The sequence below is a fragment of the Talpa europaea genome (genome assembly GCF_964194135.1).
Source record: "Talpa europaea genome assembly, chromosome: 2".
In the NCBI taxonomy this organism is placed as follows: domain Eukaryota; kingdom Metazoa; phylum Chordata; class Mammalia; order Eulipotyphla; family Talpidae; genus Talpa; species Talpa europaea.
Window position 1 is genome coordinate 2,068,396 of NC_140068.1, and position 26,726 is coordinate 2,095,121.

A 26,726-nucleotide genomic window follows, 5' to 3' on the forward strand; every position below is an offset into this window, starting at 1 on the left:
TGTATAAATAAATAAATAAATATCTTGTATAAATATATATATATATATATCTGCCATTATGACACAGCAATTTCACTCCTACGTATCTACCTGAAGATTAGTGCAAAACCACTAATTCAAAGGCATATACTGAATCCTATGTTCATTGCAGCCCTATTTACAATGTCAAAGCTATGGAAACAACAATCTAAGTGCCCAAGGACAGAAAAGTGGATCAGAAAAACAAGGTATGCACACACACACACACACACACACACACACACACACACACACGATGGAATATTACTCAGCTATAAAAAAGATGACCTATTGCTATTTCCAACAGCATAGATGAAACCGGAGAGAATAATGTCAAAATAAATCAGGAGTAAAATAACCACCACATGATTTCATGTATTTGTGGAATACATAGAGAGAAAAAACAAAGGGTCAGACAAAACCAAACCAGTAACAAATCCTTGACACCTGACTGCAAAACTGAGGAAATCCAGAAGGGGAGGTTTATAGAGGTGGGGGTGGAGGGGGGGGTCCAGTGGAGGAGGATTATTGGGGATGTGGTGCTAGGCAGCGTGTGAAAACATCTATTAGTAGAAATGTGAATCTATAGGCCTAAAACAAATATAATGATGTAAACAAACTTTGCCTCAATAAACATAATTGGAGGGAAGTTAAAGAACTTTATAGACTACATAATTTAAAGTATTTTTAGTCCATAATTTGTAATTCTAAGAAAGTCTTATTACTTCAGAGCTAGTAATAATTTTAAACGTAATTCCATAAGGTTTATTTATTATCAATTTCTGTTTTCCCTTAAAATACAAATTGTATTTCAACTACATTTTACCAATAAGGAAACAAAATTTATTAGCTATCATAACTAAATAGCTTACAAAATGATTAGAAAAATCTAATAGGTCATTTTTTAATTATAAGACGGTCTCTTTGCTATGTTAGGTAAACTAATTTCCTTATTAGCATTATCTGAGCTGAAAAGTTTCCTATTATACACAGCAATATGTCTTCATGTTAAATAACTTGTACTGATTATGGGACTAATGCCCAATATGCTTAGGAAAAAATCCTTCCCTACATCGCTTTCAATACTACACAATTATTTTTAAAAAGGAGGAAGATTACATTGATTAATACTGTACAGCTTTTAGATTATATTTAATAACTTGCTGCTTATATTCCTTATACGAACTACCGAACAGGGGCCTCCCCTGGTGGTGCAGGTGGTTGAACGCAGCACTGTGAAGCTGTCTGCAGCCTCTGCAGCGCGGGTTCGATTCCGGCCGGCCGGGGAGATACCCACATGGCGCAGCAGACCTCTCCTGTCTCGCCCGCTGCTCCCTCAGCAGTGTATTTCAGTCAAAACGCCTGTTCTGTTCTCCACTGTCTCTGGTGAATCCTCTCACCCCCCCACACCTCTGGCCTATACCCTAGTTCGTGTATGCAAGAACAAAAAACAAATCTTAAGAAAAAAATGAACTACCAAACAGAATTTACATGAAATTATTTTCTTCTAGGGAGTTAATTTTGACAATTAAAAGGAAAGTTTTTTATGATTTCTAAGTTATTTGTAGAATAGACTATCTGGGGAATACGGAGCCCCAGATGCCACACTTAGGTAATGTCAGTAACTGTTAGAATGTTACTCCATTGAGTTTGCGCACCTCACAACACTTTATTCACAAAAAATAAACAAGTTTTCCCACTTAAGAACTGGAACAATGTCAATGTTGTCTATTATACTATTAAGAAATGAGTTATAAACTGTTTTTATATTTTGTGGCCAAATAAAACTTCTAACAAGCAATAAGCAATTTTTATTAATAACTATTATAATATAAATTAATCTGAAAAAGGAGTGGGGACCAAATGTCACACTTGAAACAATCACTTACTGCAGGTACAAGTAATTTCTTCACTTCCTCAACGGCTCTCTTCAGCTTGATCTCTGCTCTGTTTTGAGCGTCTTCCACAGTGATCAGCACATGCAAGTCTTCATTGAGATGCTCCCAATTGGGCTTCCCTCTGTTTTGTTCCTCCTATAAAAATTGGCGAAACACACTATTACAAATTTTTCCTTTCAAAGAGAGAACACGTTTTTCATAATATGTACCTACTGCCAATTTTTAACTGTGTTTACATTATTTTGTTATGATGAGATTAAAAATCTTTTGACTTATATTCCTGACAAAGGGTCTAGGTATGAAACTACTGGATCAAAAGACAGTTATTCAACGAGCATCTGCGGAGCATCTACTATGCACCAGCCAGAGCTGCAAGGATGTAAGAATGACTGCAAGGCAGTCACAATCATGACGCAGCTTTTATGAACTAAGAAAAATATGGTGTCACCCTTAGGCTATCACAAAAAGCACATTATTATTTCTGTATTTTACTTATAAGCAAATAGAAGGTCATTATGGTTAATTTAAGGAAGCCACCTGTGAAGTTCACATAACAACTTGCAAATTTAGGAGCCAAATCAAAGTTTCCATTCTCAAATTCACTGATCTATTTATTTCATTCAACTAATATTAACAATGGCTGAATTCAAGATTAAGAAAAGTATCTGGCAGAAAGACATTAATGTATAAGAGAAATGTCATTTGTCTTTAAAAAGTGTTTCAAGTAACAATTATGGAACTATTTCGTTAAAATAACAAGGAAAAAACATCATATTTCTTTTAGACCTGATTTTCAAAACAGTGTAAGAACACTCGAATTGTATTAACTGATAAAAGTTAGTTTAACAGTGAATTTCTATGTTCCATTTCCTTGGCATCTTTGAGGGAAATCCCCAGGCTGAGTCGCCAGATAGCCTCTATAACTGAAAATATAACGTCAAAGCTGTTTCTTTAGTTTTAGAGATAACATGAGTAAATTTATTAACAATTTGTAATAATAAATTATAAGTATTTTTAAATATTGAAAGATAAGAATACACATTTGTAACTGTACGATGGGTACACAGAAACACACCTGGCTCGGGTGAGGCACCACATCCAATGATAAAATGCCTGCTGCTGCTGACCTTTCATCTTAAAAGGTCGCTAGTTACTGACTTATGAGATTCCAATTAAAAAAAAAACTGATATAAACTAATACAATTATTATTAACAAACGCTATCTACAACTTACAAGTTTGCAGAAGTCATACTAGGAAACATTCATGGCACTGACCCAATAAGGATAGAACAAGTCTGAACAGTCAAGTACATGCCTGTGCCTTTCCTGCTGATGGTGTTGAGTATGAAAACACATCCAAGCGTTGTGAGGGACATCGGAACCCAGAGAAAGCACACCCTCTTACGAGCGACTATCTACTTGTTCCCAAAAAGTGGGCCCCAGGGTCACCACAGTGAGCTCACAGAGGAACTATGGGGCATCTGAAGTTTCAAGGGATGGAAATAGTCAATGTTTCTCAGACACCATGAAAATGTCTAGCTCACAATATCTGACTTTTTCAACATTAGACATTTTTGATGATGTCATATCTCTGCAATGCGAGGTTTTAGCAGCTACTATTAAAAAAAGCAAGTCTATGTTGAACTCCAGTGCAAAGCCAATGAGGAACCAAAAAAGGGTGCTCATCTCCAATCTGCTCCCAAGTCTGAGAACCTGAATGGTGCCCGACAGCCCGTGAATAAAGGACAACTTCAAAAATTTCAGTTTAAGTTGCTTTGATATAAATACTAATAAAGCTGTTTCCATTTAATTTTAAAAAACGATGTCCTTTTTTTTTGGCAACCTCACTTTTTATTTTATTTTATATATTTTTTACATCATTTTTCATTTTTGCACAATGTATGCATTTTCATCTTGGTTATACTCCCCATACAATTCCCCTCCCCTTATTTTGCCCCTACTCCCTCCCTCCCTCCCTCCTTGCCCCGTAGTGTGTCTCTGGTTTATAGCTGCTTGTTGATTTTGATTTTTACTTTATTATAATTAGTCTTTTTCCGTTCCCTTATTTAGGTTTTCTAAATTCCTGCCATGAGTGAGACCATCTGGTATTTAAAAAACGATGTATTTCTTTCTACCACGAAAAACTACCTAGGTGTCAATGAGTCAGAAATGGAAAAACTTGGGTTATCTGTTTGCCAAAAGACAGAAATCACATATATACCTGTACTGTGGCCAGGGAAATCAATTTCAAAATCCAGATTTTAATTTTTATGTCAAAATGATATTTTCTCACCAAAATTTGCAACTTCATCCATGTTTTTATAAATAGATATGAAGTTACGTGCATTATTTGACGAAACTGAAAGTGTATCTCTATCCATACAAATAAGGAGCCTCCACCTCTGGTCAAGACAAAATCGCACACACAAGATTCACTCCTGCGCATAAGAGAACCGGAACATAGGCGCAGCATAAGATGTGCTCAACCCTTAACTAGGCGACTCAAACAATGAGGCTGAGAGGTGGGACGCCCAGGGGTGAGCCCCAGGGTCGCGCCAGTCTCCTAACTGCAGCAAGTGTGACAGGGTGACCACCTGATGTGAGGACACTAAGCTGAGCGCAGAGACCAAAGGAGCTGGGAGGGAGTGGGGGGTAAATCAGTTCCGGAAAGAGGAGCACAGAGCTCAGGAGATCCGCACAAAATCCATGCAGACATTCAGGGGAAGAGCGATCAGTTCCTGTTTTGGAGGGAATACCTGAGGTGGAGCAGTAACCACCCAAAGGACCTCAGGTTAAAGCACAAGCTCCACAGAGCCAGACGAGAGACTTCACAGACCTGCGGAACCCCCAGTTCTCCGTCAGAAGGGGGGAATATGAAGTACTGCTTCCAGTACTGCCTAACTAAACCGCTAAGTCATGACATGAAAGGATTAACTGTTTCCAACTAATTTGACTGCATCTCGGAACAAGATCAAGACTTACAGGGAAACAGAACAGCCAATGAACAAGGCAACATCTACACTATCTGGCATCTGACTAGAAAAAGTGTGCCAAGAAGAAAACAACGTATGTAAGAAATCAGTCCACTGAAACTAACCTACAACAGATATGGGGGGGGGGGGGAGGGTGTGTGTGTGTGTGACACTAATGCTTACAGAGACTAATACAAGGCTAGCCAAGGAACATTTATAATCAAAAATATTTTAAAAAAGACCTAAGGAAAAAAACTAAATTCCTAAGTGATTTGCTCCAAAAAAGGGTGTATGTGGGGAGACAAAAGCCAGAAGACTGAAAAGGGTGCTAGACGAAGGAATACGCTGCAGAATAACCCACGTTACACTCTACTGAAGGAAGACATTTTTGAGTTGGACAAAACCTTGGGAAAAATACATTTTTAGTTCAACAACTAAAGTGTCAGCTACAAAATAAAGTCACACCAATCTTAAAGTTTACTTCAAAACAGGTTTGTTTACAGATTTAAAACCAGTAAAAAAAAAAAAAAAAGAGATGAAAGAAGACTATGAATTTAATGTAATCCTGCATTTGCAGTCCTTCCTAAAACTCTTCTAAAATACTGTAGAGTTTAAAATGTACAAACGCTTGAGGAAGACAAAGACAGGAAAGGAAACAAGTTAGAAAGCAGATGGCTAAGGAGCCAGGAACTTAGCCAACCCCTGGCGAGATGAAACCAGACCAGGCTGCAGATTCCCCAGAAAGGCCTAGGAGACAACCAGCAGCTGTGGCAGCGGGGCACGGGTGGGGCTGCAACAGAAGCCAGCTTGAACTGTAACCAGGAAACAGCTGATCCCTCACCTTCAGAACCCGGCCCCAAACAGCCAGCCACCTACCACTCCCTAATTCACAGGAGAAGGGCAGACACAGATTCCCAGAGCACTCCACTTTCTGGACCTGGGCTTGGGGTGCAGATGATGGAATTATTCAGGCACTGAAGGCTGAGATGTACAGCTTCCTCCCCCACCCTCCACCCAGTATGCAGCTGTCAGTTCACACCCTGTGGCCAGAGTCTGAAGAGCTCTCTCTGGAGTATCAGACCAGTCCAGCAAACAGAAAGCAATCCTGAGGAGGGAGAAGAAAACTCAAAACTTCTCAGAAAACTGTGAGAAGCTTCTGCGAAGAGAAGAATGCTACTAAAGAATGCAGAACATAAAAAGGATCTCCACAAGCTAAAACTGTGATGACAGAAATGAAAGATTGACAGAGAGGGTGATAGCTAAACACGGAGAAATGCTCCCTCCAAGGAGCAGTGACGGCAGAGAAGGAAAGTGGCAGAGATGGTGTAAACAAGAGAGGGCTAACCCAACAGGGTCGGGAACTGTAGCACAGAAGTACAGAAGTCTCCCCTCCTATTACCCACCCCCCAAAAAAAGAACAAGGAAGCAAGAGAAAAGTTGCCATCATACATACTTTTTAAATGAAACTGTGCAAGACCCTCCGTAAGAAGAGAGCTCACCTTTTCTCACCACAATGAAAGCATGAGATGAAAACAAATTCTAAAAAAATCAACTAGCAGCAAAGCGAGCGCAGGACACAGCAGGAGAGAGCAAGTGCCCAGGACTCCTGGAGGGCAGGGTGCCGAGCACTGCAACCATGTACTTTCAGAATCGTGTTATTAATCTATGAGTGTATCAAACTTAACTTTAAAAGAGGTTTTAAGATCATTCTATCCAGAAGCCACATTTATCCAACTGTACTAAAGTGAGTAAATCCCTTCAAGAGTGGGTTTTCAGCCCTGGAATTATTCAATATCACTATTGCTCACTGTGCTTTACCTGCTCATTAACTGGTAAATACTACAGAATAACAAATACAGAGAAGTCAATAAATTATATCCATTCAGGTTCTCCTTCTATCCCAAAATACCTACATTAGGAATCTACTCCCCAAATTTTCATTTAAACAACCTGGAACAAAAGTTGAAATGAAGCAGGGACGGGATGACACATGGATAGCCACAGAAACAGTGTCTCCATGAGAAACTGTGTCAAGGATGCATTAATTTCTTCTTATGTGCCACCAAATCTTTGTCAATAAAGAACATGGGGTTCTTTTTTTGCAATGACATATCGCCAAATTTAAATTTGCAGCACAGTCTTCCCTGCCAATTTCTAGATCTTCCAATTCAACTGCCAACTTGGCGCGTGTATGTCAGTGTCTCTGAAGCACTGTCAACTCAACATCTCCACACGAGAGCTCAATTATCTCCCTTCTACAAATTTAGCCACAATTATGTCTCAGCTACTGTTGACCTGAATGAGTTTTCTGAATCAATGTGGATTTTTAAAACTAAAGGACAAGAACTAATTTGCTGTGTAGAAAAATCTTTGCAACATAGTGGAAAGCTGGGGCAGACGGAGAGGCTGCCGCACACGCATCCCCTGGCTTGGGCCTACACCGACTCAGGCTGGCATTTCTGGCTGCTCATCATCCCATGACACACAATTGACTCTGTGCTGTGAATAAACTGGCCTATTCCTCAAACATGGATCTAGATTCTGATTCAGGGGATGGGGTGTTATGTGTGTGTGTGTGTGTGTCTTGTCGCCTACTTTCAAGTCAGGTGATCCTTTCCCATAAATGAGCTCCTAAATGAGTCACATGAATAACAACACCAACAACTGTCAGAGAAGCACCTGGTGAAACAGCTACAAAGAAAGTTTTTTCCTAGAAAAGAGAATTGCCTATTAAATTTCAAATATGCAAAAATGATAAACCTGACAACACTTAACTCAAAATTCCTCCAGCCATTAAAAATTCCTGTAAGTGAGGTTCTTAAAATTAAAACTTGGTCTTAACATACAATGCATATATCCAACATTATTACTAAATCTGGGCTGATGAAAACCAATGCCCTGAACTACATTCTAATTATCAGTTTTCAATAAAACATCATCCATTTCATTTGTGAAGGTAATGTATACAGTGTTGTAAAAATGTTAAGTAAAACTATTCCGAACATCTAAGAAACTACTTTTGTTTCTGATAGATTTTTGATTTTTAAAAAACAATGAATCACTGCCTTGTTAAGTTTGAAATTATGCTCTAATTACAGCATCTGTTTGAACAACAAATTCTATAGCATGAAGCATCAGAACACACTGATTGGCCCATCCTGCTGATGCACTCTTTCAATGATACATCTGTAGTCAGGCAAATGAGCACAAGACTTCTCTCCCTACTGTGCTCTCAACGTGGAAGTTCATAAGCCAAAACCACCTAGGAAAGGAATTCAAAAGTGTTATTTTAAGTAAACCAAGATTGCAATAAGACTTACTGTGAATATATCGACCTTAATTAAGCCAAATGATAAAGTTTCGATATGAAATCATTTCCACTTATATATGCAATCTGAAATTTAAGAAATGTTTATTGAGAAACTGTATAAAGCAGATTTAACATAATTCCATTGTTCACTGCCTCTTATTCTAAAACTGACCTCAGAAATGACCTCAAAAAGTCAAACTTGAGTCCAACAACAAATCTGTTTGATAAAAAGCAAGTTATTTTCTAATATTATAGGAAGTTTTGAATAACTGTGTTGAAATCACCAGCTAGGAAAATCTTTATTGGCAGACTTCAACAATTGCTTATTAAAATTAAACTCGGGCCTCCCCTGGTGACGCAGTGATTGAGCGCTGGGCTGCGAAGCTGCCCGCAGCCTCTGCAGTGCCAGTTCTATCCCCGGCCGCAGGGCGAGGGTCCCACAGGGCGCGCAGACCTCTCCTGCCGCCCGCTGCTCCCCTCAGCAGTGTCCTTCGGTCCTTCTGCCTGCTCTGCTCCCCGCTCCGGCTCTGGTGAATTCTCTCACCTTCCCACGCTTCTGACTGTACCCAGTGCTTGTATAAATAAATAAATCTTTAAAAAAATAAAAATAAAATTAAACTCAATGAAACAATTTGCTAATGTCATACAGCCTCTATTGTTTTATGTAAAATATTTCCCCAGTTACCTTTCTTTGACAAGAGATATCTCTCCCACAAACACGATACTAAAAGACTGTCCTCCTTGCAATTTTCACATATTAATTCCACTATTTTTTTTTTTGTATAATTCTGTGTCAAAATTAAAATTATGTAGTTATCTCCAGTTCCGGTCAAATAATATTGGTCTACCCCAAAGTCAGATTTCTAGGACTTACATTGATTTGGTTTTATCTGTTCCTTTGTTTCTCTATAGTCTATATAAAATCATCTGGTATTTGGTTTTTTTCTTCTGACTCATTTATAAATTTGTAAATTTCTCCAATGAGCACAGCAGTACCTATATCCCTTCAAAATTAGTTTTTGCATTCCTTTTTTAAAAAGATTTATTTATGCATACAAGAACTGGGGTGTAAGCCAGAGGTCCGGGGGGGGGTGAGAGGATTCACTAGAGAGAGTAGGGAGCATAACAGGCAGACCTAATGAAATACACTACTGAGGGGAGCAGTGGACGAAGCAGCTTAGAGGACGCTCCCTCGCCAGCCAGGGATTGAACTCAAGCTGCAGTGGCTGGCGATAGCTTGATAGTGCCATCCACTGTTTTTGCATTCTGTGGGTAGATACCTAGGCGGGAAATCACTGGGTCACATGGCAGATCTATTTTTAATGTTTTGAAAAATCTCCATATATTTTCTGCAGGGGTTGGACCACCCAACATTTCCACCCACCGTGTACAAAGGGGCTCTTTTTCCTCCACATCCAAGTCAACACTTGTTGTTTCTGGTGTTTTTGGAATGGGTTGCTCTCACAGGTGTAAAGTGATGCCTCATTGTGGTTTTGAGTTGCATGTCCCTGAGGTGGATGCCGTCTCTGGAGAAGTGTTTATCTAGCTCTCCTGCCTATTTTTCGATTGCATTATTTCTGTTTTGTTGAGTGGTAGGAGTTCTTAGTAGGCCTTGGATATCAGTCTCCTGTCAGATGTATGATTTGCAAATATGTTCTCCTATTCAGTAGGGTGTCCTTTTGTTTCAGTGGTGATGGTTTCGTTTGCTGTGCGAAAGCTTCTTAGTTTGATATAGTCCCATTTGTTTGCATTCTGTCTCTCCTGCTATCAGAGATGAATCCGTACAGTCACATGGACTGTAGCTGTTAATGCCCTGTTCAATCTAATGCTGCTGTGGATATTTACAGTATTCATATTTCCCAAGTATTAATTCACAACCACCTTCATGTAATCTTAAACCCCTCAGTGATAAACAGCATTGAAAACACGAGGTGTAGAATAATATTTTAGCTTATGATTTCTATTTAAGAATGTCCATCCCTGTGTGTAGAAGAGCAAGACTATCATAACTGAACTGCAAGATGCTTGGTAAGAACGTGATGGGTGGCCTGGGGGGACGCGGGGGTGGCTGTGGCGATGCGGTAGGTGACGCGGTGAAATGGGAATATCATTTATATTCATAGTCACATGTTAAGTTTTCATATTTCTTGATGTGTAAAGTGTTAAGATTACTCTAAACCCTAAAACGTCATTTGCTCTTTACAGAACAGCAACTCAAAAGCTTTTCCTGTGCAACCCCTACTGTCCTGGCTCCCTTAAAGAGGTAGATGGCTTTCCAGCTAAAGGGGATTTCCTGCCATTCCACTGTAAGACTTCCTCCCTGTGGTCATGTTGCCATAACTAACCAGCAGGGAAATCCCAGTTCCTCAAATATGAAGGCTGTCTCAATAGCAAAGCCATAAAGAAAAAAAAAATTAACTATATAAATAAAATACATTGGAATTTATACCGATGCCTACCCCAAATTACCTGTAGTGACATATTTTTGGGGGGAATAGTGAATTTCAACCATGGAAAATTGTAGAATTAATACTAGAATGGTGAAAAGTTAATCAAATCCATGATTATTAGTCTTTGTATGTCATCGTAAAACATATGTAACATAAAATTATTTGGTACACTTAAATATTTTAACACTATTTGATTTCAACTGAATAACATATATATATACACATATATAGCTATTGTTGAGACATAGAATGTGTACATATGTGTATGTATATATGTCTGTTTGTACCCACAGTAACCCCTGAGATTATTACAGAGATGGATCAGAAGCATCTGCATGTGGTATAGACATACAATGGAGTACTACTTGGCTATAGAAAAGATAAACTATTCTCATTTGTAGCATTATGGATGGAACTGGGGGAATTATACTAAGCTAAATAAGTGAGAAGGAGAAAAACAAACAGAGGGTTTCAGTTTTATATGGAGCACAGAGAAAAAAAACAAAAGGCCAAATAATAACAAAACCATTAACAAACCCTAAAAATATGACTAAAGAACTGAGACTAAAATAGGAGCGGTCAGGGCGGAAGGCTAGATCGAAGGATGGAACGGCCACCCGCCTGCCCTGGCTCTAAGACAAGAGAGCCACCAAAAAGCTCCAAAAGGCCAAAAACCAAAACCAAGGCTATAGCAATACAATACCCACAGGGGCCCTTGGGCTAGAGCCTGACAAAGGACAGTGCCCAATAAGAGGACAGGTCACTATGCACAATTGCAAGAAGCCTCAGGCTACAGGAACACCAACATGAGGTTTATTTTACAAACGGGAAGCAAAGAGCTCACTATGGCCACACATGGCCGCTACCTCACCCAGGTAGCACCAGTGATGGTCACCACTGGTCACCAGAAGTGCCGGAAAGCACTGGCCAGTAGTGATGGTCACTAATGGTCTCCCACATGCGCTGTCAGAGACACCAGTGTTAAGAGCTCTTTGTGAACTGTTGGGCGACACCACCAACAAACAGCTCTTTGAGACACCAGGCCCAGGGCCTTTGGTATACCTTTCAGGCAATGTCACAGGACCGGAGGCCCTGTCTCTGACAGAGGTCTTCGGCTTCTCTTCCCTCCTCAGAGGTCAGCTGCAGGATGCATTTTCTTTCTTCTTTCAGCTTCTGGTCCTTCTTTCTTCAGAGGCCAGGAACAGAGCCTTCCCTTCACTCTTCTTCCTTCAGAGGCTGGACCATCTGTCCCTGCTTTCTTCAGAGGCTGGAACCATAGGTCTTCTCAGCTCCCTCCAACCCTGGCTTATATCCTCTTTTGGGCTGCCCCAACACAAGTCTGATTGGATCATTTTTCTTTTTCCTTTTTAAAGATTTATTTATTTTTATACAAGAACTGGGGTGCAGGTCTTAGGTGTGGGGGGTGAGAGGATTCACCAGAGTCAGAGCGGGGAGCAGAACAGGCAGACTGACTGTAATATACTGCTGAGGGGAGCAGCAGGCTAGTCAGGAGAGGTCTGCTGTGCCGTGTGGGTATCTCCTTGGCCGGCCGGGAATCGAACCCGCACTGCAGCGGCTGCGGACAGCTTCACAGCGCTCCCTCAACCCACTGCCCCACCGGGGAGGCCCTGATTGGATCATTTTTCAATTCTGTGGCTTACTGGGCCATTTAGCACCAATCAGCTCATAGCTCACACCTGATTGGCCCATTCCAGATCCAGGAAGTACACTGTTACATAAAAGGGTTCAGAGAAGCGACGGCCACAACGGCCACAAATGCAGTTGCTGGTCTCTGAGGAGCAACTGCCACAACTGACTTGTGGTGGAGCAGCAGGGTGAGCGAACACCACTGCCACCGCCAGCTCCCACCACTGAGGCGGCTGGGTTCTGGTAACAAGGCTTGGGGGAGGGGCGGTGTGCAGGTAGAGGGGCACCATAGACACTGGTGGAAGACTGGGTGACATGGTGGTGGGTGCAGTGTGGTGTGGGAATAAACACCTGTGGCTCGGCAATAACACCTGAAGAGTGTGATCCTATACGTTTAAATTGCATACAGTGGTGTAATCCAATGTCACATCAACAAAAGAAAAAATTAAAGAGGCAGAAATTCAAAAAGGAAACGAGCTCTGCAGAGAGCAGAGGTGATTACTGTGGATAATCTGTCTCTATCCTTCTTGGCTAATAATCTGGATGACATAGTACGTCTGATGGTAATCAAAAACAACAGTGGTTTGTCCAAACAGTTAGTGTATAATATTATGGGCAGAGTTCTTTTCCCAGTAATTCCAAAGTGCTAACTTACACTCGACACAGCCACACTTCCCAGAGGGGAAAAAAAAACACAAGGACTGTGTTACTTAGCTGGAAGAACTAGCCCACTGCACAGTTCTTTAGGGCTACGTTACTCCTGCATCACACCGCCTCCATCACCCCGACCAAGACACTTTGAAGATGTTTCTTATAATCTTTTATTGAAATCTAGCAAAATGTAACTAAAAAAGGTTTTTCTCTTTTAACCCTTTCATTGCCAGTTAACTAGCAAAACAGGCCACAGGCGTACATTCTGTCACGCAACTGTTCCCTTGGAGATCCTGGATTACTCCACTTCCTGTGGGACTTCTGACTAAGACCAAGACGCACAGCCAAAGATATTCATGAACTGAAAGCATTAAAAAAAACACTATTCTTCAGTGACACTGGTAACAAGACATGAGTGGGTCTCCAGACAGTCCATACACAAGGACTGTGGAGACAGCACAGTGTGGACACAGCATCAGCACCACTTCAGCCACTGCTGTATCTTAACGCAGTTGTCAGATTAACAATTTCCAGAAGGATCTCTACACTGCCCCCTCCCCACTCTGCTGGGGCTTTAAAAGGTAAAAATAGCTCTATGCTTGCTTTCCTTCATGACTTACAGTGATGCATCCAACATTTATAATTTCTCTGAAAATTTTTGAAAAGATTCTTAACTACTTACTTACTAAAACCTGGCCTGGTACACTCAGGAGCTTTTATCACTACAAATCGTCATTTTTTATATATTTTATACATCACCTAATGTTATACAAATGCTCAAGTTAAATGTTAAATCATTTTATGATTATTTTGCATACCTTAATTTTCAGCCAAAAGGCGTAATTCTCTTGGCAGGAAAAAAAAAAAATCTAAGTTCAGAGAATGCTTTGTTTATTAGACAATACCTCAAGCACACTCAAGTTTCAGAGATAACAGAACCGAAATAACTCTTAAATTCCTCTTCCTGTTATCAACCGACATCTATCTAACTATAATATAAAGCTATATTGTTTGTCATGTGTCTTGACAACAGCTTTGAAATGTTTCATTAGTGATCTAGGAAATGTTTTCAGTGGCCAAGGACAGTGTCTTGTTTGTCCACTAGTGATTAAGCCTTGTCTTACCTAAAACAGCAAGATCTGCTTGAAGAGGACACCCAAGTCCTCTCTTGTAAAATGTCTTGTTCTACTGCCTCTTCATTAATTAAGAAACAAATATACAGACATTATTCACCATGTAACTAAAATGTGAATGCAATGGAAAACTTTGAGAGATATAAAACTTTAATAATCACATTAAATCATTGTAATGCTTAACTAAGCTACCTTTCACCGTTATTGTGGTTAATTGTGAGAATGAAGTTCAATTTAAATAAAGCTAATAGTAATCATTATAATTGGACAAAACATCTTCAAAAACTACCACAGGTACAAATGGATCTATCAACTGTAATGTAATACTTAAGAGGGCCTCCCTGGTGGTGTAGGGGTTACTCTCAGCACTATCATCCATGTGGCCAGGGTTTGATCCCCAGCCAGGGAGCTGACCCACATGGCGCAGCAGACCTCTCCTGTCTCCCCGCTGCTCCCTGCAGCAGTGGATTTCAGTAGATCTGCCTGTTCTGCCCACCACTGTCGCTGGTGAGTCCTCTCACCCAACGAACCTCTGGCCTACACCCCAGTATTCTTGCATGCATAAATAAATAAAATTAAATCTATTTAAAAAATACCGAAGATAGTACTTCAGTATCGAATTACCCCAAATAGTTTATGTCATGAACCTTTGTTTACAGATGAGGAAATTTAGACAAAGTCACCTCAATGACTACGTCAAAACCCACAATCTGAACTCAAATCCAACTCCTTCTCTCAACACCTCTCTCTATTAGGCCACAGTAGACGCAGAATCACCGAACCCCATCTTTTCTTGGGTTCATGTGAATGATGACAATATCCCCGAGGCTCATTTTTGTCCACCTGTCTCAAAGAGTTCTTCATTCTGAATTTCCCTAGCAGTCTCCTCATCTGATTGTCATCAGTGACACATTTCTTTAGAAGGCGACTATGTCTATATAGCTCATCTTTTCATCTCTGCTATGGGCTACTTAAGGTTAGGATTCTTGCCTAATAGTTCTGAGAATATTCTTCATGCTCAGATGTTTATTTAGTGAAATGAAAAGAATCTGCTGGGAAATAGTGAAAATACTATGTTCAATGAATACCAGCCCTACACCTAGTTCACCTCTCTAATTTTATCTTAGAGCAGAACATGAACCAATAGAGCCTCACAGTGAACAGAAAGTCCAGTAACTATTTTCATGCTACTCTAAAAAGAATGGATAATACACACTGAATAAATAAATGCAGGCAGCCGTTAAAAAATGCAAGCCTGTGTCTATAAACACCTACTGCACTTGGAAGCAGCTGATTTGTTGGGGCCTTCCTAGGATTACCTCAAGGGATCTTCTTGCCAAAATACAAAACTGGCATTCTATGGAGGAAAAATGAATTTATAGATTGAATTAACTTTATTTTCTTTACAAAATAGAGCAGTTTAAGTATTCCATGCAGAAACTATTATACACTAAAAGGAACCCTAACCATCAAAGTCTATAGCTCATATATTATAATTTGTTTGCATGTACAATTTTTATCTTAATGTTAACAGTTAATATATAAGTTTATATCCCTGGCTCACCACTGACATATAATATCCTTTAAAGGTATTCTCCTCAGTAAACAATACTGACATCCTGAAACTCTTCAAATGTTTCAACATTTTAAAAAATAAATCCTGGAAAGCTCAACAACTTCTTTCAAAAGCCCGTGGCATCCCCCTAGTCACGCCATCAAATGGCCACAGGAGACAGAAGACCATGGAAACATTCTTTCCAGGTAAAACATAATGTCCAGCCTAGTTTGCCTGAGTTCCTTCTAACTTAAACCTAGGTGCTGCTTTGAAAGGACTCTGTAGATGAAATTAAAGACATTAACTACTAGTTGACTTTAAATCACTCAGAAGAGAGGTTTGTACTAGGTGGACCTGAATTATTCAGGCAGGAGTCTTTAAAAGAGGGATTAGACATTCTCTAAACTCAAGATTCTCTAAACTCCAAACATCTACCCGCTTCATCGTCCTTCCAGACTCCACGCTGGGCACCCTTGGCGCAGCAGGCACAGCCGTGTGCCAATTCCTAGCAAAAAATCTGTGTGTTCCTCCTGCTGCCTTCCTGGTTAAACCATGACTTATATATTTGCCGTTAAATTCTTGCTGTTAAACTCTCACCTTCATAAAATCACAAAACAAAATCTACAGTGTCCCGGTAAGTCGCACAATGTAAGAGTATGGCCACTCGTATGAATACAAGTAAATCTTAAAGTGTTTCCAAACGGTCATAACATTTGGGCTAAATAAATATCTAATCCAGAATGTCAAATAATTTAGACCAAATCTACACAGTTAAGAAAAAAAGAACTCACTGTGGTATGAAAAAATAATTTTTTTACTAAACATGCTGGATTAATCCTTATTCAATAACCATAATGGAAAGTAGTTAAAGACAGGGAAAGTGTTTTTTTTTTTTCTTAAAATGCCATCAAAATATTAAAGATATACTGAAAATATCATTAAGCTACAAATTTAACTAGATTAACAATTTAAGATAAATTTGTGATTCTCTACTTCATCCAAAAATGACATTCATATTACTGAGCTGCAAGCAACACACAGAAACGCACGCCATCAGGTAGAGTATGCTGCAGTGCACATGTTTTGAAGCCACACGAGCAGCTTATACCCATAGGACAGATGTTAATAACAATTTTTTTTTTTTACCTAAACATCCCCAAACACAAACACATTTAGTTTGTCACTATTCAGTCATAAGAGACAATCTCTGACAAGTATATAAACAAACACATCACGATGAGCGGACAGATTTGAGAAGATGCAAAGTGAAAGACTTTGGACAGTAATTGTTAACTAACAATTGCTGGACTGTGTGTTTTAAAAGAAAACAGTAGCTAATTATCTAGTCAACCCTCCCTCCCCAACACATACACACAGTTTTATATTTAAAGTGTTTTTAATAGTTTAGTAAGTTATACATAAAATCTCTCAGAATTCCATCTCACATATGGACGGACCCATTACCTTATCTCCCTGTGACAGTTTCCCTCTGAAATTGTTCTACGTGCAAAAACATGCCCATCATTTTTAACACCGAACAGCAAAGTACTCAGAACAATAGTGAAAAACTGTGCCCTTTTTTGACCATCACCATTTCAAGATTGGGTGTATGTTGCATCAACTGTGTTTGAGGAAAGTTAGTCTTTATTATTACCCATAATATTCCATTTTAAAAAGACCTGAATTTCCACCGCTCCACTTATGGCCAACTGCACTACATTCAATTATTGTATATTATAATTATTATTATAAACAAAACTCACACAAACGTCCTCAAGTCCACCCACCAGAACACAAGTGCAAGAGTTTAAGGAATTGACGATGGTGTTTCCATAGGTAAAATCATTTTTTAAAAATCCACTAACTATAATGCCAAAATTGCTCTCCAAGGTGGCTATACCAATTTACACTCCAGACTTCACTACCTGGACATTCATGTTTCTCCATATCAAAGACCAAGCAGTACAGGGAGTCCATATTTAACATCATTACTAGTGTCTTGAACTTTGACTTTACGTCAAACAACCAATTTTACCAAAGGCTAGCAGACATAAACAAGTTTGTATGGCAATTTCCGGTCACAAACATGCCATCAATAAAGACCTAACACACTTCCAGTATTCAGTGACCATCTGTAGTCGCTCATTTTCCAATCCACTTACTCCAGCTGAAGGCCAAAGGGGAGGTAAAGCCTATCCTGGCACAAGGGGAGCCCCTCCAGGCAGGGCGCCCTTCCACCCACACACTCTGCCAACACTCACTCCAGCCGTGTCCATGAACCTAATGTGTCACAGGAAACCACAGCCCCTGGGGAAAGCCTACATAGACATGTGAAGAACATGCCAACTCTACAGAAGTGCCCCAGCAGAGAACCCACAGTTTATCACCAACAACGTAACAAAATGACATTGAATTAAAGCACCTATTTAGGACATGCTGCAGTTTTGCGGCATGTCCTTTAACGATTCATGTTGTCTTTTTGCATAAGGAGATTTTTTCTCCTATTTAATGGTCAAATATCCATTTTCCCTTATGAGTTCTTTAGTCAGTAACATTTCCTAACCTTGAAGTCTTAAGTGTATTCTCCTACAGTTTCTCCCAATGACGAAATGTTTATTCCTCACTTTTAAGTGTTTAATTCATCTGGAACTTTTTTTTGCATATGCAAAATCATGACAGCCTAACATCTTTTATTGAAGAGTCACACCTCTCATTTACCATTCCTCCACATCTACCTATTCTTTACACGAAATACATATTACACTACAATAGCTCTTCGTCTAATCCCACTGGTCTGCTATACCTTAAATAATTGAAATTAAATACACTCAAGTCTTTTAATTTTTTTTTAGAATTGGTTCAATTGCCAATGAAGAGTTTTACTATTTTCAATCAATCAGTTCCACACAATGCTATTTTCTCATAAGAAAAAATAATTTTTTATTATGAACACAGATTGACTTCAAAACAAGTAATGTCTGTAAAATACAGGTTTTTAAATGTATAGCTTTTAAGCTGTCTGTTGCATTTTCCGTAATTTAAAAACTGGGGTCTCCCTGGTGGCACAGGGGGAGTTTCAGCACTAGCAAGCTATCTCCAGTCATGTAGGCATGAGTTCAATCCCCAGTCAGGGAGCTGACCCACAGGGCGCAGCAGACCTCTTCTGCCTCCCCGCTGCTCCCCTGAGCAGTGGATTTCGTAGATCCATCTGTTTTTGCTCCCCGCTCTGTCTCAGGTGAATCTTCTCACCCTCTGCACCGCTGGCCTACACCCAGTTTTTGTATGCATAAATAAAAAAATTAAAATAAATCTTAAAAAAAAAACTACCTAAGTATTTCTAATTTGGTCTTCATTTCCTTTCTTAAATTTTACTTATTGATGCCACCTATCCTACGGTATCTATTCACAAACATCTTTAAAACCTGATGTTCCTTACAGATGCTGGAAGAAGCAGCAGCAGTAACACAGCTGTCCCTGCCTAACGACTACTGGGAGATGCAGTTGGACAAGCCCCCCTGCATATTCCACTGACCCTGGGGTGCTGGAGGGGTGGGCTCATCTGTAGCCTCCAACAGAGCTGTGTCTAGGGTGGGTCACAAAGGCATCTCGGCAAGTCAGAGAGAACACATTTTAACAACTGCTCTCTCCCCTGGGCAGGACACTGGACTGCCTGCTGCCTGCTCACAGTGTGGGCTGGCCTTCCTCCCTGCGCACGGGCTTGCCGAGGATAGGTATCATGGAGGACCTGGGGTTCAGGACACAGGGCAAACCTGCTGACACACTGCTACTGCTTTTGCCATGAATAATAAAGCTGATCTTTGATCCAGAGGGAGAGGGGTTTTCTGACAACATCCTTGACATTGTGGTTTCAAACCTATGGTGGCAAGTTAATTTGTTAGCTTACAAAGGGAATAAAGATCTCAGATCCTTGATGGTTCTTTTTTTTTTAAGATTCATTCATTCATTTATGCGAGCACTGGGTTCAGTCAGAAGCGCGGGAGGGTGAGAGAATTCACCAGAGCCAGAGCGGGGAGCAGAGCAGGCAGAAGGACCGAAGGACACTGCTGAGGGGAGCAGCGGGCGGCAGGAGAGGTCTGCGGCCGGGGAGCAGCCGGGGATCGAACCGGCGCTGCAGAGGCTGGGCAGCTTTGCAACCCAGCCCTCAACTGCTGCACCACCGGGGAGGCCCTCCTTGATGGTTCTTGACAAAATGTATATAAAAGTTCGTAACAGCTTGGGGAAAAAAACTCCAGGGAAGAAATGGACCACTCTTAAAAATGCTCCATTAGTAACACTGTCCGGCAAGGGAAAAAAACATAACATGAAAAACACGGCTTAGTGAACAAGTGCCGGACAACCCTGAGGTCCCAGGAATTTGTAAATTTCATTTGTTCTCCTTTTAACATGCATCTCGTAACACAGTAAGTTACAAAACTGAGTAAGTCTATGACAACAGAAAGCTGCTGTGACTTGACTTTGTTTCTTTTTGTCCCCTGGGGGTACATAAAATGGTGTTTCAATTAGTGACATCAAATTGAGTTCTGTAGCTGTTTCTTACTCAGTTGTATACAAGTTCATCTACTTTGCGAATTTTTTTAAACTTTTATCTTAATCAATTCAGTATATTTTCTATTTACTAAATATCACTCCTTGTTTTACTTCCTTCTTTTCCATTGCTTTGATCTCCTTTAGTGCTCTTTCTAGACATTTAAGTTAAAACACCTTGTTTATGGCCAACCCTCAATTTTCAGTTTCAGCTGATTCCCAGCTCAATTCCATTGTGAGTCAAAAAACACACTATGACCATGTTTGATTCGTGAACTCTGCTGAAACTTGAACTGATCCAACACAGTCAATTTGGCAAAACTTCCATGCGCCTTCAAAGAATGTGAATTAAGCCACTGCTAGGGGCAATGTTCTTCGGGCAGTGTCAACTAGGTAAGGCCTGCTATTCTGTTGTCCAGATCCGTCATGTTGTTCCTGAGTTCCTCCTGCTTGTTTAACCAACCATTTAGAGTTATTTTATAAGCTACAACTGTGGAATTGTGTTTTTCTCATTTTAGTTGTTAACTTTTAACACAGATTTTCAAGGATTGCTACTTGGTATGTATGAATTTATTATCATAATCTCTTCTTGTTGGAATGATCTTTTATAAGTAACTTAAAATGTTCCATACAGTCTGAAAATACAATATACTACTACTTCTTTTCCAGTCTATCTTTCTTTGTCCAATACACTTTAATCATTTAATGAAATAATCACATAGTGTTTACCTTTATTCTATGTATATAAGTTACACTGCTTAATTCCCAGACATTAAACTAACCTTGAGTGCCAACATATATCCCACTTGGTATTGATATATTATCCTTTTTATATATTGTTGGATTCCATTCACCAAAATTATATTAAGAATTTCTACATGTGAGAAATAATGACCTTTCTTTTTTTGGTGGCATCAAGATAATGCTGGTATTACCAACTTTTGATAATAAAATAAAGCATCCTCATCGCTTCTGAAATTTTTTTTCTATGGTTCATATGATTTCTCCTTAACATTGATAAAATTCATTAGTGTGACTATCTAGGCTTTACATGTTCACACTGGGGTAATTTTTCATGACAAATTCACACATTTAGTCAAGATAAGGGCATTCTACCTTTCTGTTACTTCCTGCTTAGACTACGGGTTTTCACAGACTTTTCATTTGAGTTGTCAAAATGACCAGCATAAAGTTGCTCATCATGTCCCCTTAAAGTCTGAGTGCTTGTCCACGTCTATAATGATGCCTCCCATTTTACTACAAGTACTAGGAACTTGTGTCTTCTCTCTCTCTAGTACACCTTCATTTCATCGGTCATTTCAAAAAACACTTTTTTGTTTTACTGTTTTGCTCTATTCGTCCATTTTGTACTTCAGAAATGTCTCCTTATTTTATGATGCTCTTCCTTCTACTTACTTGGTTTAAGTTTGCTGTACATAATGTTATTTTAAATTTTAGATAGAAAATAATAGATTTAGCTTTTTATGTCAACTACTTACTTATAGATTTAAATTCCCTGAAATCCCTGCATTAGCTCGATCTTACAAGTTTGTTGTAGCTCATATTCTGCATAATTTTGATCTTTCCACCTGAATGTTTAGTATATGCTTTATCCATGTAAATGTATCTTGTACTAGAAAGTAAAATGAATTCTCCAGTTATGAGGTATAACCTTTTATAAACATCAATAAGGTCCAGCTCACTGAAAATGATGTTCAGATCTTCTAAGTATTTGATGATTGTTGGTTTGGTTCTATGAAGTGCTGAAAGAGTTTCGTTAAATCGTATTCTGATTATCTGAACTGAAATGGAATTGCCTGTTTCTGCCTTCATTTAGTCAATTCTTGTTTCATGCAGTCACTTTGTATCAGTGACTCTGTATTAAGTGACTAAACATACACGATGCTGTGTCTTCCTGCTAAACTGACCTTTATCATTGCAAAGCATCCCCTTTGATATAAGTTTCTTTTTAGATCGACTTTATCTGATAGCAATATTGGCCATTCCAACCTCTTTTCTTGACCTTTTTTCCCATTTAACTTTCAGTCTCCTATTTTTCTACTTAAAGTTTCTTAGTATTACTATAAAGCTTTCTAGTATACAGCTGGACCTTTTCTAAAAAGAATCTATTTTGACAATCTCTGCCTTTTCATTGGAGTATTTCATCCACTGTTATTTAATGCAATTATTCCTGGATCTATGAGGTTTATACTTGGCGTCCTATTTATATCCTCTGTTTTTGTTATTCTGCTTCCCTTCCCAAGTTAAAAAATATACTATACTATTTCAACATATTTTACAATTCCATTTTAGTTTTCCTTAGTATCTTTTTACATATTATATTTTCAAGTGGTTGTTCTGGGCATTAAATTAACAGAAATCTAACTTTTCATGGACTGAATAATATCTTAGCATTTCACATAATGTGCAGAAAAGCCCATATTTATATTTACATAGGATAAAAAATGCCCCAGGACTTTGATTATTCCCCCCCTTCACACAATCTCTCATATATAAGGAAACCAAGAGAGGAAAAAGGTTCCTATCCCCCTCCCCCTCCTCCAAAAAAAGAAACCCTTTCTATTTACCCAGAGTCACTGCTCCTGGTGCCCATCACTCCCACCTGCTCTCCATTCTTCTTGGCCGCAACCCCCTTGGTCTCTCTGTCTGGTGTAACATTCTCTTAGCCATCTTCTATTTCAACGTGACTTTACTTCACCTTCACTTTGAAGATATTTTCAATACTTATAAAATTCAGGGTTGACATTTTTTCTTGTTACATTTCAAAGATATTTCATACTCTTTCACACTCCCTACTTTCTGATGAGTCAGCCATTAATCTTATCTTTGCTTCTCTATGTCATTTTCCTCTTACTCAAGACTGGCTCTTCATCTATGGTTTTCAACATTTCACTCTAATGTGCTGTAGTGTGATCTCCTTTGTAATTCCTTCCGATTGTTTTGTGATGGGTATCTGCAATCGACAAATGATGTTTTTCCTCAAATTTGTGCAATTTTTCTACCATTATTCTTCAACTATTTGCTATCTCATTTTCTCTCTCCTCTTACTGGAATTCCAACAATAACGTCTGTGTGCTAAGGCCATCTGACATGCTCTTCCCTAGTGTATCAACCTTTCCCCACTCCCTGTCAATTCTAATAGAGAACGTCTACTCCTCTATCTTGAAAGCTGCACGCTCCTTCCTTATGAGTTAAATCCATCCAAAATTGTTTCAGAAATTTTAGTTTGAGTCCCAAAATTCCTATTTGGTTCATTATATAGTTTCAATCTCTGCTAGGATTATCTATCTTTTCATATTCTGTCTTGTATTATGAGAATCATTATAACAGCTGTTTTAATATACCTGTCTTGTTAGTTCCAACATCTGGAGATTGCTTTTCTTTTGAGAATGTGATTCATTTTCAGATTTTAATTTTAAACCTTAAGACAATTCTTGATTCTGTTACTTTTCCTTTGAGGGTTTATTTATATTTAGTAGGCATCTATCCTGATACAATTCAGAACTGCATCCTTTCTTAGGTGTTGAATGTTCAAATCTTTAGTTGAGCTCCCTAAGTCTATTCCACATGTAAGCGACCCAGGGTTCAGCTAGAATTTGGGACTCCTTTTCTGTCTCTTTCTCTTCCTGGATTACCCTGTCTCCAACAATAGAGATTTACCTCATGTTGGAATTAGTGCTCCCAGTCACAAGTTCAGCAGACAAGTATCTACTTTCCTTCCCCAGGGCTCACTCCATGCTGTACTTGTTGGACTCATTCCCTAGTGTCTTAGGATAGCCATGTATATGTATTTTAGAGTTGTTTTCTGCAGGTAGCCAGAATGCATTCATTCAATACTAGAAGCAGAAGGCCTCAAGTTATTTCAAAGTTCCTTCTTCTAGTGAAATAGCATTAATCCAGTAAGCAAGTCAACAAGCAGTATGGCCCCAGTTCCATCAACAGCTTTCATATGTTTCCTTCCTCCTACCATCAGAAACATTTCTTCACCATAGTTTTAAGCCTCGATGCGCAGGTGACATACAAAGCCTACCCCAAAGCCCAGATCGGTTCCATGAAACTGGTTTCAATGTCATCATCCATGCTCGTCAATTTCCTGGCTATCATACATTTAAGTATCCTAGAACTCAATCAGTCTTCCATTTTGTCTGTGCTTACAGCTTATTTCTGGTTTACAGTGGTAAAAAAATTCATACACATTAACCAACATTCCAACTGGGCAATATAAATCTTAAACCTAATACTAAAATTATGTATGAAAATTTTAATAGTAATTTAATTCAATAGTAGTGTTGAAGAGTTATAGTGACTACACAAAAACTAAATACTACGGCCCACAGGAAGCGCTCCTGTGTGCCTACGATTTGCCAAACACCATGCCAGTTACAGAGATGATTAACACACAGTTACTACTCTTAAAGAACTCTGTAATCAACCAAAGAGTACACAAAATGCTTTAATGGACATTTTGGTGTATGGGATCAGTGAATTGGGAAATAATTTTTTTCTGAATATAATGTTTAATAGAGAAAAAAATTTTAAAAGTCCAAATAGGATCCAAAACAAATAATAAGCCCTAGAAACTTTGCAGAGATCACAAATCCTGGGGTATGAAAAGGTTACTCTTCACCGGTGCACTGAAACTTCCTGAACTACAGAAGTCTTCACAAAGCTCAGGGACTTTTCTTTAACCGTGAAACCCATCAATTCAGATTTTACTTGTTGACCCCTTAATTATGTATTTAATTATATATTTTATATAAAATAACACTTCAAGTACTCTATGCAACCAAACAATAGAAGTGTCAACTCAATTGAGGAAATGTCACAGGAAAAAAATGACATTTCTCTGTAACTTTATCTCAGTGAATTTAGCTAATGAACTTTATTAAAATACTGATCACAAAAATCTGCAAAGAGCTGATGAGACTCAGCAACAACAAAGAAAATAATCCAGTCAAAAAATGGGCAGAAGAGCTAAAAAGAAACTTCTCTGAAGAGGAAATGCAAATGGCCAACAGACATATGAAAAAAAGTTCAACATCACTTGTAATCAGGGAAATGCAAATCAAAACTACCATGAGATACCATCTCACACCAGTGAGAATGGCACATATTAAAAAAAACTAGCAACAACAAATGTTGGCGAGGGTGTGGAGAAAAAGGAACTCTCCTGCACTGTTGGTGGGAGTGCAAACTGGTCCAACCACTGTGGAGAGCTGTGTGGAGATTTCTGGACCTACTAAACATAGAGCTTCCATAGGATCCAGCAATTCCACTCCTAGGGATTTACCCAAAGGACACAGAAACATCAATTCCAAAGAACACCTGCACCCCTATGTTTATAGCAGCACTGTTTACAATAGCTAAGCATTGGAAACAGCCCAAATGCCCAAAAATAGATGACTGGATCAAGAAGATGTGGTACATATACACCATGGAATATTACTCAGCATTCAAAAAAGATAAACACATGCCATTTGCAGCAACATGGATGGCGTTGGAAGGGATCATGCTCAGCGAAATAAGCCAAAAAGAAAAAGAAAAATACCGGATGGTCTCACTCATAGCAGGAATCTAGAAAACTTAAATAAGGGACCAGGAAAATGAATATAAGAAAGTGAAAATCAAAATCAACAAAAAACTATGAACCAGAGACACTTTTTGGGGGGGTGGGGGGCGGGAGGGGAGGGATTGGGGTCAGAATGGGGGGTTTGCAATTGTATGGGGGAATATAAAAATAAAATTTATTATTTAAATAAAAAAATCTAAAATAAATAAAATAAAATAAAATAATATCTAGTAAAAAAAATACTAGAATCATTTTTCTTCAAATTACTAGGAAGCAGGATTTTCAGAAGACCAGGAAAAATGAGGTTTTTTTCCTTAATGAAGTTTAATAGTGTCTGGAATCAGGAATAATATGTCTTTTAAAGGGGAAGGAAAACCAGTGAATTAATGCATAAAAATTTTGTAATGACATGGGGCCTCCTGGTGGCGCAAGGGTTAGGACGCAACCTATGACGCTGTCCACAGCCTCTGCAGCACAAGTTCGGTCCCCGGCTGGCCAGGGAGCAACCCACATGGCGCAGCAGACCTCTCCTGACTCACCAGCTGCTCTCCTCAGCAGTGTATTTCAGTCAATCGGCCTGTTCTGTTCCCCACTCTGTCTCTGGTGAATTCTCTCAACACCCCCGTCGCCCCCACACTTACACCTCTGGCCTGTACCCCAGCTCTGGTATGCATAAATAAATCATAAAAAAAAAAAGATAATGATAGCAATATAATAAATGTCAAGTTCATCTGAATAAAATAATCACATTTTTTCTACTAGGTTCAAATTATAGTGGAGTTCCTTTTTAAGCATAAAAATTACTTTTATTTTTAAAGAGTTATTTATTTATTTATACAAGAACCAGGGTACAGGCCAGATTCGTGGGACGGTGAGAGGATTCACTGGAAACAGAGCGGGGAACAGAACAGGCAGACTGATGAAATACACTGCTGAGGGGAGCAGCAGGCCCAACT

The 26,726-nt window shown here is 39.1% G+C and overlaps 1 protein-coding gene across 3 annotated transcripts in view; it reads right to left on the reverse strand.

The window, feature by feature from the left end:
- The window catches only part of QKI (QKI, KH domain containing RNA binding), a gene marked incomplete at both ends in the record, with an annotated part of 134,084 nt that overhangs the window by 32,059 nt on the left and 75,299 nt on the right, over positions 1-26,726 (reverse strand). For all 3 annotated transcript variants that reach the window (XM_084228387.1, XM_084228389.1, XM_084228388.1), the window contains one exon: positions 1,908-2,051. In XM_084228387.1, the coding sequence (XP_084084513.1) occupies positions 1,908-2,051 (144 nt within the window). The remainder of the gene's footprint in view (positions 1-1,907; positions 2,052-26,726) is intronic.